Below are 14,121 nucleotides of genomic sequence, written 5' to 3' on the forward strand. Positions count from 1 at the left end.
TCACAGTCATTCACAAGGGCTGATAGGTGAATCAAAACCAAAGTACATTCTCATTTATTCTCTTGGTCACAGTTTCTGAGTCTGTAATTTCACTTGAAAAGAATCACGTGTATTTCAAGGAATCATAGAACAAAATATTTTGTAGACGTTAGAAGGAATTCACTTGTGTGTAGATTTTCATAAACTCCATAGAAAAGGAGTTTGTGGAATTTAAGAATAAATCTAATTATTTTTTCTTCCACACTTCAATATTGTTTGGTTATTTTCACAAATGTCATTTAGATTTTCTTTTCTATTCATTATTTCTGCATAAACAAAACATAAATTTTGTTTATTTTTAGATTTGTGCTCATTGATCTTAACTCTATGTAAAATCTTTGTATTGTGTTCCCAATAAATGTTTTCTTGTTTAATTCCAATTTTCATAGATTTCAACTTCTAATTTTCATGGCTGCTTGATTTTCTTCAGAAGAGTTTTGCACTAACTATTTTTCAGTATAAATTTCACAGTAATTCATGTTTCTCTTTCCCATTTCAATTGCTCACCAATGCACATAGGCAAGGATAGTGTGCAGGCCAGATTTCTAGGGACATACCTGTTTCTTTCTGAATCTAAATGAAACATATTGTGCTTTCTTGCTTAGAAGCACAATGCCAGCTGAGTTGTGACATAATATTCCATGTGAATGAATTGAAGGTTGTTTTCCTTTCCTGAGATCCATTTGTCCACTGATATGAATGTTGAATGTCAAATGTTTTCCTGTTTATTATGCAAAATGTTTCCTTGAACACAAATATTCAACGTTTGCAGGTTTTTTCTCTAACACACATGTACAGTTGTTGTTACTAATCAAAGGTGCACTTGAATTCTCTTTTTGGTACTGGAAATTGTATTCAGGCCCTTGCAAATGTCATATAGGTGCGTGTACCATTGAGATATATCCTGGGTGCAAAGTTGTAATTTGTCAATGACTGTGAATTAATTTTAATTTTCATTTGGTACAGGGTTTAATGAATGGCCTCACTTTGTAGTCTGAACTGTCCTTGTTACAAAGCCCAGGTTGGACACTGTATGCATGGCAAGCATGAAATTTCTGGTAATCCTCTTACATCATGATTTCAAGTTCTGAGAGTACAAGCATATACTACTCCACTGTACTGAACTCTTCCTTCTGTATTTAGTGACCAGTTACTTTGCTATTCTGCAATTTTCACTCTAGTTCAGCAATTCATATATGTTTTTTTCCCCACATTATCTTCCTTTGCACCCTAGTGGAATTTCCCATATATAATTACAAGGAGATAATTTAGAATCCCTGAGCTATAGATTTATAACTACATTTTCCCTTATTTCCTTGTCTATAGAATGGTCAAATAAAACTTTTCTGTCATTAAATTTTAATCACTCAGAAAATCTCTTTTCATATTCAACCAAATATTTATCTATAAATCTAGATTCAAGACCATGATGCTGTTGATAAGAAAGACAAACTCCGTGTTATGAATAACCAATATTTTGTGAATGGTGGTTTGCATCCTAACTCTTGAGCTCTGCTTTGAAGTAAGTGAAAAACTACACTATTGGTGGCCCTGCGGGACAAACCATGCTACAGTTCTGTGATTGCTTTAGCAGTGTGTCATAGTCTAGCATCAGTGTTACTGGGTGACTATATTTGAATGTACTTGAGTTTTTATGACCATAACATGCAGTTAATACTTGAAAGAATGAATTTCAGTTAGACTACTTATTACAGGAACTGAGGTATATCAGGTTATGTATCCCTGAACTTCAGGACCCATGTCATTATTTAGGAGACAGTGACCTTTGAGGATGTAGCTGTGAAGTTCACTCCAGAAGAGTGGGATTTGCTGATTCCATCCAAAAAGAAGCTCTACAGAGGAGTGATGTGGGAAACATATATGAATATTACTGCAACAGGTAAGGATGACATGTTTGTTTATACTAACAGCATTAATTATTGCTCATTGATACAGTTTAATATATTTGATAATAATAACATTTGCTTGTATATCTCAAGTCTGATTATACTATACTATGAGTATAAATCAAATCAGAGATATTTTAATGTATAGTTATAGTAAGTGTATTTTGTTTCTATGTCCATATTACAGGAAAAATATGGAATAATCAGCAAATTAAGGAAGAGGACAAAAATTGCTCAAGTAATATAAGGTGACTGTAACACATAAGAGAAATAGAACATTACTTAATTGTCAGTGTGTGAGCATAAATATTAAAACAAAGGAACCTGAAGAAATGAGATCATGTTATACCTTATTTAACCTCAAAAAATACCAAGAGATATACTTAATTTTATTTTGTATTATCTGGGAATCCATAGAAACATATTGAAATATAAGAATCAGAGGTAATACTAATACATGTAGTAAATAACACTATCTAATGTATCAGTTTAAAAATTGCCTTCATGATCAACATCATAGAAATGTATGATAATAAATTTAAATATTGTATTTTGATATGTAGGAAATGAACAAATTGTGAAAGTTGATAAAAACCCATCTTCAAAACACCATTTATATATGCATGTGAATACTGAGACTTTCATGATCTAGAATAATATTCACATAGCATCAGCTTTCAAAATGAAAATGAATTCTACTGTTACAATAAGTACTATGAAAATATCCCATAAAATATTGAGCTGTTAAGGTTTAAAATTCCTCATACATTGCTGATGGATACATAAAATACAAACATGGTAACAACTATTCAGTAATCTGAAAATTAAAACAACATGTTTCATATTGTTTCACATGTACATCCACAATGATATCCTTTTTTAAATCTTTTGAGCCATGATTTTATACTGTAGTTCAGGTTGACTTTGAACTTACTGTGAAGGCCATAATGGCCTGAAACTCAGAGCAATCCTCCTGCCTCTACCTCCTGACTGTTGAGTGGGTCATACTGTGTCATTATGTGTAATGATTCTCTCAGTATATTGTCAAATACATTAAAATCATCAAATGTTAGTGAACCATGAGTGTGTTGTTTGTTAAAGCACATGAAAAGGCATTTACAATATCTAATACAAGAATCAACTCACAGTAGCTAAGCATTGAGAAGAGCCCAGATGCCCATCACTGCATGCCAAGGTAAAGAAAATTTGGAGTCAGCTCAACATTGTGGTGCATTCCTGCAATCCCCAAGCAGCTGGGGAAGCTGAATCTGCAGGATGATAACTTGAAGTTCAGCTTGGACAAGTTGATGTCCAATAAAAATCTCTCTCAACAAAACAAATAATAGGTCAGCAAATGTAGTTCATTCTATGATCTGTGTTTAACTCCACGTTGAAAAAAAGCTATACAGGGAACCATGATATCATTTCCCAAGAAACAAGAAGTATTGGACCTTAAGTGAAGTAATTCAGACATAGAAATGGAAATATTACAGGTTTTCTTCTCTCTCTCTCTCTCTCTCTCTCTCTCTCTCTCTCTCTCTCTATCTCTCTCTCTTTTGGTACTGAGGAATGAACTCACAATCTCATGCTTGCGAGGCTGGTGCTTATGCTGCTGAGCTAAATCCCTAGCCACAACTCAGGTTTTTTCTTAAATGAGAAATTAAAAACTTATTTGAGAAGTGAAAGTAAAGAGAGAGAATATATGACCAGCAATACTTATGTTCTGTAGATGAGAAAGATCATCAGGCTAAATAGACAAAGGGGAGTTAAGACACGAAGAGCTACAAAAAATGATCAATGTTTGCTATTCATTTGTACCAGTCTCCTAAAATGATATTAAGTATTAGAATCACATAACAATTTAAAATTGCCTAAATGGAGCAGAGGATTTATCTTGGGGCATAAGTGCCTGCCTTGCAAGCATGCAGTTGTGAGTTCAATCCCTGGTACTTTTTTTTTGTAACAATTTTTAGAATGGATAGTATTTTGAAAGCAGTCCTGCAGGGCAGTGAGTCAGTTAACCATCAGAATTACTTAGCAGGAATCAAACTAAATTTGTCATCATAAAAAATATTGCTAATGTGGAGCCTTTTCCATTGTGATTGATATCTTTTTTATTTCTGCACAGATGTGATGAAGACAATTATTTGAGAATTGAAGGGCAGCCATATAAATGTAATGAAGATTTAGAGACCTGCAGTGATTTCCAGTCCTTTCAGAAGCATGAAATGAGGAACACTGTAGAGAGACCCAGTGAATATGGAAAAAATGAGGAGGAGAGATCTGATCTTAGTGAAAAAATTCACTCCGGGCAGAAAATTTTTGTAGGTAACAAAAGTGTGAAAGCCCATACAACAACTAACTGTGTTCAAACCCCCAAGACAAACCGCAATTTGGGAAACTCCTATGTACAAAAACACTATGAGAATATTTCTATTTCTTCATCCAATATTGAAAAACCTGTTAGAAAATATGGTAGAGAGAAATATCATATAATTGAAAAATGTGCAAAAGCATTATCTCACAGTAATTTCTTTAAAAAGCATAAGAAACTTCACACTGGAAAGCAACCATATGAATGCAAGCAATGTGGGAGAGCATTCAGTAAACTCAGTGGTTTTCAAAGTAATAAAAACATTCACACTGGGGAGAAATCCTTTGCATGCAACAAATGTGGGAAAGCATTTAGTACAGCCTCTGCTTGTAAAGTACATGATAGAATTCACACTGGGGAGAAATCCTTTGTATGTAAGCAATGTGGGAAATCTTTCAATCAAAAGTCTAACCTTCTTAGACATGAAAGAATTCACACAGGGGATAAACCCTATGTATGCAACAAATGCGGGAAAGCATTCAGTACATCCTCTGCTTGTAAAGCACATGATAGAATTCACTCTGGGGAGAAACCCTTTGCATGTAACAAATGTGGGAAATCTTTCAATAAAAAGCCTAGCCTTCTTATACATGAAAGAATTCACACTGGGGAGAAACCCTTTGCATGCAACAAATGTGGGAAAGCATTCAGTACAGCCTATGCTTGTAAAGCACATGATAGAATTCACACTGGGGAGAAACCCTTTGCATGTAACAAATGTGGGAAATCTTTCAATAAAAAGCCTAGCCTTCTTATACATGAAAGAATTCACACTGGGGAGAAACCCTTTGCATGCAACAAATGTGGGAAAGCATTCAGTACAGCCTATGCTTGTAAAGCACATGATAGAATTCACACTGGGGAGAAACCCTTTGCATGTAAACAATGTGGGAAATTTTTCAGTCAAAACAGTGACCTTATTAAACATGAAAGAATTCACACTGGGGAGAAAATCTTTGCATGCAACAAATGGGGGAAAGCATTCAGTACATCATTTGCTTGTAAAGTACATGATAGAATTCACTCTGAGGAGAAACCCTTTGTATGTAAGCATTGTGGGAAATCTTTCAATAAAAAGACTAACCTTATTAGACATGAAAGAATTCACACAGGTGATAAACCATATGTATGCAACAAATGCGGGAAAGCATTCAGTACATCCTCTGCTTGTAAAGCACATGATAGAATTCACACTGGGGAGAAACCCTTTGCATGTAACAAATGTGGGAAATCTTTCAATCAAAAGCCTAGCCTTCTTATACATGAAAGAATTCACACTGGGGAGAAACCCTTTGCATGCAACAAATGTGGGAAAGCATTCAGTACAGCCTATGCTTGTAAAGCACATGATAGAATTCACACTGGGGAGAAACCCTTTGCATGTAAACAATGCGGGAAATCTTTCAGTCACAACAGTGACCTTATTAAACATGAAAGAATTCACACTGGGGAGAAACCCTTTACATGCAACAAATGTGGGAAAGCATTCAGTACAGCCTCTGCTTGTAAAGTACATGATAGAGTTCACACTGGGGAGAAACCCTTTGTATGTAAGCATTGTGGGAAATCTTTTTATAAAAAGACTAACCTTATTAGACATGAAAGAATTCACACAGGTGATAAAACCTATGTATGCAACAAATGCGGGAAAGCATTCAGTACATCCTCTGCTTGTAAAGCACATGATAGAATTCACCCTGGGGAGAAACCCTTTGCATGTAAACAATGTGGGAAAACTTTCAGTCAAAACAGTGACCTTATTAAACATGAAAGAATTCACACTGGGGAGAAACCCTTTGCATGCAACAAATGTGGGAAAGCATTCAGTACATCCTCTACTTGTAAATCACATTATAGAATACACACTGGGGAGAAACACTTTGTATGTAAGCAATGTGGGAAATCTTTCTGTCAAAGCAGTCACCTTATTACTCATGAAAGAACTCACAACCTATAAAACATCTATGGTACAACCAATATACCAAAACATTCAGTATACAGAAGTGCTGAAAATGAACCCTTTCCATTGATGTAAGTAATTTGTGTTGTGTTTTAGCTATAATAGTAGCTTTTTTGTATAGAAAAAAATTCACTCTATAAAAAAATCCCTATCTATATGAGAAATGAGTAAATGGATTTGTTTATACATTCTCACTTTATAACATCAAATATATCACACTGGGAAAAAATCCTATGAACATAAGGAATATAGAAAGACTTTCCATACCATTGAGATTGCCACTACGTTTAAGAACTCCCTCTGTGTAGTAATTCTATGCAATTGAACAATGGTAGATCATACATAGCACACAAAAATGCCATAGGGAAATTTTGCATACAAGGAAGATATCATATATATGTAGGCAGTGTGGCAAAGATTTGCTGCAGTGCTTCCCTTTTGAAAACATAAGATTCTTCTCACATTGGGGAGTAACTGCATATAAGGAAGTTTTGGTAAAAGTTCAGCTGATAGCTGCTAACCTTCTGAGTGATGTCATACTATGTCCCAAGATTATGTATGCAATGTGGGAAAGTATACAATATACACGTTTATTGTCAAAAGTGTGAAAGTAATCCGAGTTAAGTGAAATCATACATATGTAAGGGACTATTTTGAAAATAATTTCAAAATTAGTCATGTAGAGGAGACCTGCCAAAATATTATAAAATAATTTCTGTCAATATATGTTCATACATTTTTGAAGACAACCTGAAACAGAATTATCCTAAAATATTTTTGTCTTTTTTTAAATAAATATTTTATCTGTATGTAGTGTTAATAAAAATGTTGCACTTTTTAATGAAAATTTAAGTATGCTATATCATTTTTTCCATGTTTTGATCCGCCAATCTCTTGTTTTGATGGATGACACCTAATTGTCTCATGACAATTTTTCCCATCAGAATCTGTAACTCTTGGATCAGTTTACCAAGAAGTGTCTATACATTCATATTCAATATTGTGCTTGTGTTCATGGCCTGTATCCATGTAGCAATCCTAATGTTAAGATATACCATCACAAATGAAAATACAGACACATTCACTGTCAGAAACAAGAATGAAATTAAATTAGGGAAAAATCTTATCATGCAAGACATTTAGAAACATGTTCAGTATACAAACAGGTTATAAAAACATGATAGAAATCTCAGTAGGGAGAAAGACTATGTAGGTGCATAATGTGGAAAATATCTCAATCAATATTGTAATCTCATCCATAAAATAATTCACACTCAAGAGAAAACTTATATAAGTCATAATTTAAAAGCTCTGCTGATAATCCACATTTTCTAGAACTAGAAGATCCCACACAGAGAAAAAACTTAAGAATGTAAGCTGTGTGGGAAATCTATCAGCCAAGCCCATAGCTTGTAAATGTATCAAACATTCCACAATGGGAAGAAACTCTATGTAGGTAAGCAACTTGGGAAAAAATTCAGTTCGTTTTGTACCGGATGAACACATGAAAGAACTCACAATGGGGAGAATCTGTATGCATGTAAGCAATGCAGCAAATTTGCCCACCACCAGTGATTATAATGACATGAAAGAGTCCATATAAGGAAGTAACCCTATGCATTCCAACAATGGAGAAAAGCATTCAGTGCACAATAATGCCATCAAATAATGAAATAATGCAAACAGGGAAACATTACATGTAAGTAGTTAATGTGAGAAGGATTTCTTGCAAATTTTTCATTGTATAAATGATAAATTTCTCACACAATCTGTTATAGCTGTGAAAAATGTATTGAGTAAAATTTTCCATTGACATAGATGCTAACTTCCAACATTATGCCTCTGTATGCTGTCTGAGAAAGCACTCAGTATTCCTGCGTATGGTCAAATACATGAAAGTCAGCACTATGAAAACTAATTTGACATATGTAAGTGACTATTTTGAAAATACTTTGCAAATTACTCTTGTAGTCAAGATCTGTAGAAATACCAAAAAAATTGATGGGAATATATTTTCATAGAATTTCCAGCGATCACACTTGATGGAGATAATCCAAAGCACATTTATTTTATGCTTCAGTATCACATGTAACTAGCTAAAGTATTTGTAGGCTTACTATTGGAAATACAGTTTTTAAAGATAATTAAAGGATTCTGAAGAATTTCCCCCACATTTTTGATCCACCAACATCTGCATAGATGACACCTATTTTTTTCACACTTTTCCAGTTGGATGTGTATCAATTATTTCTTGTAGAAGGATCTTCACAAACACATTAGCAGTGTCCTTCACAACAGCTCATGACATGCAACTATGTATGTATGTTTATGAGAAGATAATCACAAAAGCAAAAGAAAATTTACAATATGTACAAATGCATTAGTGCCTATTTTTAGTTCACAATGTAAGTGTTCATCTTTGGAAGGCATCAGTGGGTATAATAGGTGTGAGTTCATTATTGTTGCCTTAACATGCCCAATTTATGTTTTTTCTCTTTCTTGATCATCTCTATTTTGAAAGAAGTATGCTCCTACTGCCTATTACAATCATATACTTTTCTACAAATGTAAGCACCATCCTTCTAAGATTAAGGCAGTCATTTATAAATAGTAATATCCTGCGTATGCAAGTGAATCCTGATTTCACATAAGTTCCTAGGGTTCAAAGAAAATGCATGGAATATGATTGCCAGAATAGCACTAGTGAGTGATGGAAGTGATGTTTAAATCATGACACCAGAAAGAAAGAATCACCAGTGTGCAATAAATAAGGTAACAACTACAAGTGCGTGAATTCAATGCACGAGACTTGTACCATTAGTTTTGTTTTGTCTGAAACAAACTTGCTATGAAGTTCAGGCTGATTTTGAGCTCACTTTGTAGGCCAGGCAGGTCATGAGCTCACTTTGTAGTTCAGGCTAACCTTGGGCTCCATTTGTAGTCCAGGTTGATCTTGAACTTCCAGCAATCCTCTTGTGTTAGCCTTACAAGTCTTGAGATTACAAGCATAAACCTTCATGCCCAGGTTGTAGCATTATATTTCTAGCAATAAATTTCATGCAGGATAATAATACACCACTTTTGCTGCTCTCTGTACAGTCTTTGGGGACATGGCACTGCTAAACTCTCGTAGTATCCATTTAGGCACATGATCCACAGTGGCATTTCAGCAGCATCTTATGATATTAAAATAAAACTCAGAAATAAATGCTGAGAAAGTCTAAGTCATGTTTCGTTCTCAGTAGCATAAATAAATCTGATGTCACATGGAGTCATTATTTATCTCATGTTTCATAATTTGAGAGCCATCACGTGATGTCACAAACTGACAAGAAGGTTAAGTGCAAGGCAGTATGAGATATGAAGAGAAAGAGAACACATTCACAAGATTCTGATTATACTGTGGTTATTATGCTAATTACTGTGTTTAGTAACATTTAGTTATTTACTTGTGTACATTTTTCAATATATTCTAAAATTTTAAGTATATATAAAATGTTATTTGTGTAAGTTTCCATGTGTGAAAAATATTACTCACCAATATTTTAATATACATTGAGGCATTTGGGATTTCTGCACACTTGATCTTGATATAGAATATTGCTGATGAATTACTACAATGTAGTTCATATTTATATTTTGTAATTTTAATGTTTTATTATCTTTTTAATAAAATGTTTCAGACATAGGAAAGTTGGTGATTTCATTTGATTTAAGGCATCTGGGAACCTGAGGCAAGAGGTTTTCAACTTTGCAATTTAAAGCAAGGCTTGGTAACTTGGAAACATAGTGAAAACATGTCTGCAAATGAAAAATATTGCTGAAGAGATAGGTCTGTATAAATGTCCTGGATTCCCATATCTCTCCTGAAAAGTTAAAAAAGGCCTTGTTTTATCATAAGGCAGTAAAACTATTGGCCTCATCTCACACCCTAGTATATCCAGCCTATTCTCAACCCCCCCCACCCAGTTTAGGAGTCATTTCCAGACTACATAATTTGAATTCACTGGAGTACAGTTTCCATCTTACTTACTGCATGTAGGAATAAACTTCCAAAAAATACAGTTAGTCAATACCTGCTCTGTATATACAAGAGAAACCTCATTTTGAGTGTACTAATGCCCTTGTGGAGCACTGCAGTAGCCCAGATGTAATCCAGGAAAGGCACCTGTCAACTTGCTCATCAGTATAGGTATTGGATCACTTTCTCTGTCCTTTCAGTCTCAAATATTTGGTCTTTCATCACCAGCTATTCGGTGATGAAGGCAGGCTGTGTGCATTGTCAACTAAAAAGAGGACCAGGGAGATGAGGGCAATTCATTATACGGAGTCTTCCTTTATATTTTTGCTACCATGTTTTGGACCCATGGTCACCGGTTGACAAAAACCCTAGTATTGGAACCTGGTTGCTGGAGGATTTTCCCAGAGAGCAGGAATCAAATACACAAGGAAACAACATAGAGGCTAGAAATGCAACTGTGGGATAAGGTGTTCTGAGATGGAGACAGATAGACTAGATTATATCTGATGAAGTTGGAGTCTCCTTATAAATATGTGAAGTCTGTGACCTGACCTGTGAACTGGCTTCCACCTGATTCCTTCAGATGTGTGCCATGGTGCTTGCCTGGCAGTTGTAACCTCAGAACCCTGTCCTGTTCCAGCTGCAATATCATTTTCATGGAAAATGGCACCCATTTAAAATTCTCCTGCAGGTCCATGTCTTGACAATCTTTATATTGACTTCATTGTTGCATGTGTAGTCTACAGGCCCATCTGCTATTTCTATATAGAAAAGTATTTTTTTCCCTCAATCCTCATTCTTCTTTTGATTCAGATAGTCATGATTACTCTGCATTTACTGAAAGTTTTGGAAGCAAAGTGTGAAGTCATGATCTGAATACAGAAAGAAGCATTTCTAAGGTAGGAATTAAATTTCAAGTTTCCAGAATATCTGCACATGGACATACATAATACACATGACTGGGTTTCCAGAGAAAAAGGAGGCTGTTTCCACCTCTTAAATAGTCTGTGCCACGGAGTGCTTTTAACCTTGTTTAAGAAATGTGAGTACTGACTGAAGAAGAACATGATTCAGTGGACATAACATGAAAATTTAGAGATACATTGAATATGTTCTGTACCAGCGTCTCAATCATAGAGAAAAATAAGTATGAAATTGAAACACAATTGTGTAGGACATAGTGGATGATGGAGCATGGCAATATCAACTCCTGGACCAAGGAAGGTCTTCCTGAGGTCAGCCTGTCTCAGGGTCAAAATAAAACCTGTGTCTTGACCTGACACAGGATGAGTGGAGATCAAAATCCATAGAACTGATGATCTAAAGGAACTTAGCGAGCAATCTGTTGAAATTAATCCTACAAATATTTTATTTAAAATGCTGAATTCCAACAGTGGAATTTTGGCAAGAAATAACTGGCTGTAGTGAATTTGGACATATGTGTGTGTGAGTCTGTGTGTGTGTGTGTGTGTGTGTGTGTGTGTGTGTGTGTGTGTATGTGTTCATCAAATTCTAATGGATAAAGATTTCTTTTTCACTAGCCTGTTTCTCTTAACCAAAAACTACTGGAGTATCTGTGTTAGATACATCGCTGAATTAAAACAATAAGGTAGTTAATAAATCTTTCCATATATATAGAATCTGAAAATGATTTTATAAGTTCATGTAAATTGCACAGAATAGTGGATTACATTTTGCTTGACTGCAACTTGAATATAGTATACATTGATTTTTATGGGAGTTACGTTATTATTATTATTATTATTATTATTATTTATTTTACAATTGAGATATTCCTAATATTCACATTCATCACACCTAAATTGTACCTGTACATTATATATTATGATTCTTCCTTGTGTCATTCTGTTTTGCTCTCTACAATCCCTCCTTTCCTCCTTATTTTCAATGATTTTTTGTTTTTCCATTGTTCTCCTTCTTTTCTTTTATACTCTCCATGGCTAATTCCTCTTTGTTTTTGAACAACTGCTTACTCTTTCATTATACCTATTTTACATTTGCTTTGTATTTACACTTTCAAATCTTCACACCAGTGAGATCATGCAGTATTTACACAAGTTTTAAAAATTTATGTCACTGAAGGAGATTGTGAAAGTGCATCATTTTACCTACTACTGTGTTAAGTATATCATTAATGGCTGGATATTTCACCACTGTATAAAACACCATGCCTTCTTTATATCTTCATCTGTTGATGGGCATTTTGATGTGTTCCCAAGATTTTAGCATTACAAAATGTTTTCTTATAAATATGAGTTCACACACATCACTCTGGTAAATTGTATTAAATTATTTTGGGAAGATATTAAGTGAGAGAACAGTTGTAGCACATGAGCCCTGTAATACTAGATTCTTTAGGAATGTCTGCATTGATTTCCAGAGGTGTGTATCTGTTTACACTTCTATAAACAGTGAAGAACAGTTCCTTTCCCAAATTATTCTTAGTAATTTTTCTTGCTTGTTTTCTTGATTATTTCCCTTTTTCTGTAGTGAGATGGAATCTTAGAGCTGTTTTCATTTGCATTTCTCAAAGGACAAATATATGGAACTTTTCCCCATATATTAATTTGCCATTTGTACTTCATCATCTGAGAAGAGTGCATTCAACTCATACCCATTTGAGAACTCCGAGTGAGAGTTTTCAGTTTTGGGCCACTTACACTGATGTTTGCTGTTGGTGTCACAGCTGGATTATCAGATTAAGATTAAAAAGCATCTTGTCCAGTTTGTAAGAAAATTATCATAATGTGTGTTCTTTGTGAAATTATTTTTGTGCACCTATTGATATGAATGTGTGATCTTTTTCTAACTTTCCCTTGATATATATTACATAAAATATACTGTGATTATATTGATTCTGCCATTTCCCCTCATTTACACTCCCTTCTTCCCTGGTGTTCAGATTCATCTCCAATTGTCTTGTTGCTGCAATTCGTCTCAGAAGAAGTACACATGTCATACCCCTGGAAGGTATGGAGGTTCACTGAGTCCTTTCTCAGAAGGAGAGTTTTGATAATATGTAAATAGAAGGTACAGAAAGTATTAATCAGAGTAATTTTATTTACATACTGAAAAGATGGTGGTGGACCATCAATAGTGTGAGCTGCACTGTAGTTTGAAACTGGGGAACATTATGTATTTTAGGTAATGGGAATCTGAAATTTGGTCACTTACAGTCATCTTCATTTGGCTTGCCCATGTATAGTATGATAATGAAGGATTCAATGAAGAAAATCCATTCTATATGTAAGCAATGATCTCTTTACACATGAAAAGTCAATTTGCTGCTAAAAAATGGAAGGCTAAACAAACACTGCAGGAAACTTGGGCCAGTTGAGAAACTCCTGGAACCTAGCAGAGGTATATACATAGGTCTTTGTGCATCACTGACTGCATTACCAGTTCAGTGAGCTGAGGGCATGCAAGGTGATTTTCAGCAAGAGCTTTGGAACATTACTGTCGGTGGAGTTTCTCAACTGGCCCAAGTTTCTTCTTCTCACTCTTCTCATTCAGGTACAACCCAACACTTTGCACAATAAGAACATTTTTAATTTCAGAACCAGAGGTGATTTGCAGAGTTTTCATGCTCAGAGAAAGCTTTGAAACATCTCTCCCATTTGTTAGGACCCAGCCCAGTGTCCTGAATTACCAGAGGATGCAGGAGAGTTACTGTGGGCCTGACTGGGTCATCTGTAGTGATCTCTATTCAGTCCTGGGACATGAAGGCATGTAGGGTGGTTTCCACCATGCAGTGGAACCATTGGACCATCCTTGCCAATGAGTAAGACTCCTTCAAGCA

General features: G+C 34.9%; 1 protein-coding gene across 1 annotated transcript; it reads left to right on the plus strand.

Annotated features, from left to right (window-relative positions):
• Nucleotides 1-4,081: 4,081 nt before the first annotated feature.
• On the plus strand, nucleotides 4,082-7,014 carry LOC134476753 (zinc finger protein 260-like). The gene has a single exon (XM_063252424.1). It carries the CDS (start codon nucleotides 4,175-4,177, stop codon nucleotides 6,275-6,277), a length of 2,103 nt encoding a protein of 700 aa, XP_063108494.1. The 5' UTR covers nucleotides 4,082-4,174; the 3' UTR covers nucleotides 6,278-7,014.
• Nucleotides 7,015-14,121: the final 7,107 nt, after the last annotated feature.

This window comes from Cavia porcellus, unplaced genomic scaffold (assembly GCF_034190915.1).
Source record: "Cavia porcellus strain 051 isolate PalLab524CR breed Dunkin Hartley unplaced genomic scaffold, mCavPor4.1 scaffold_7, whole genome shotgun sequence".
NCBI lineage: Eukaryota > Metazoa > Chordata > Mammalia > Rodentia > Caviidae > Cavia > Cavia porcellus.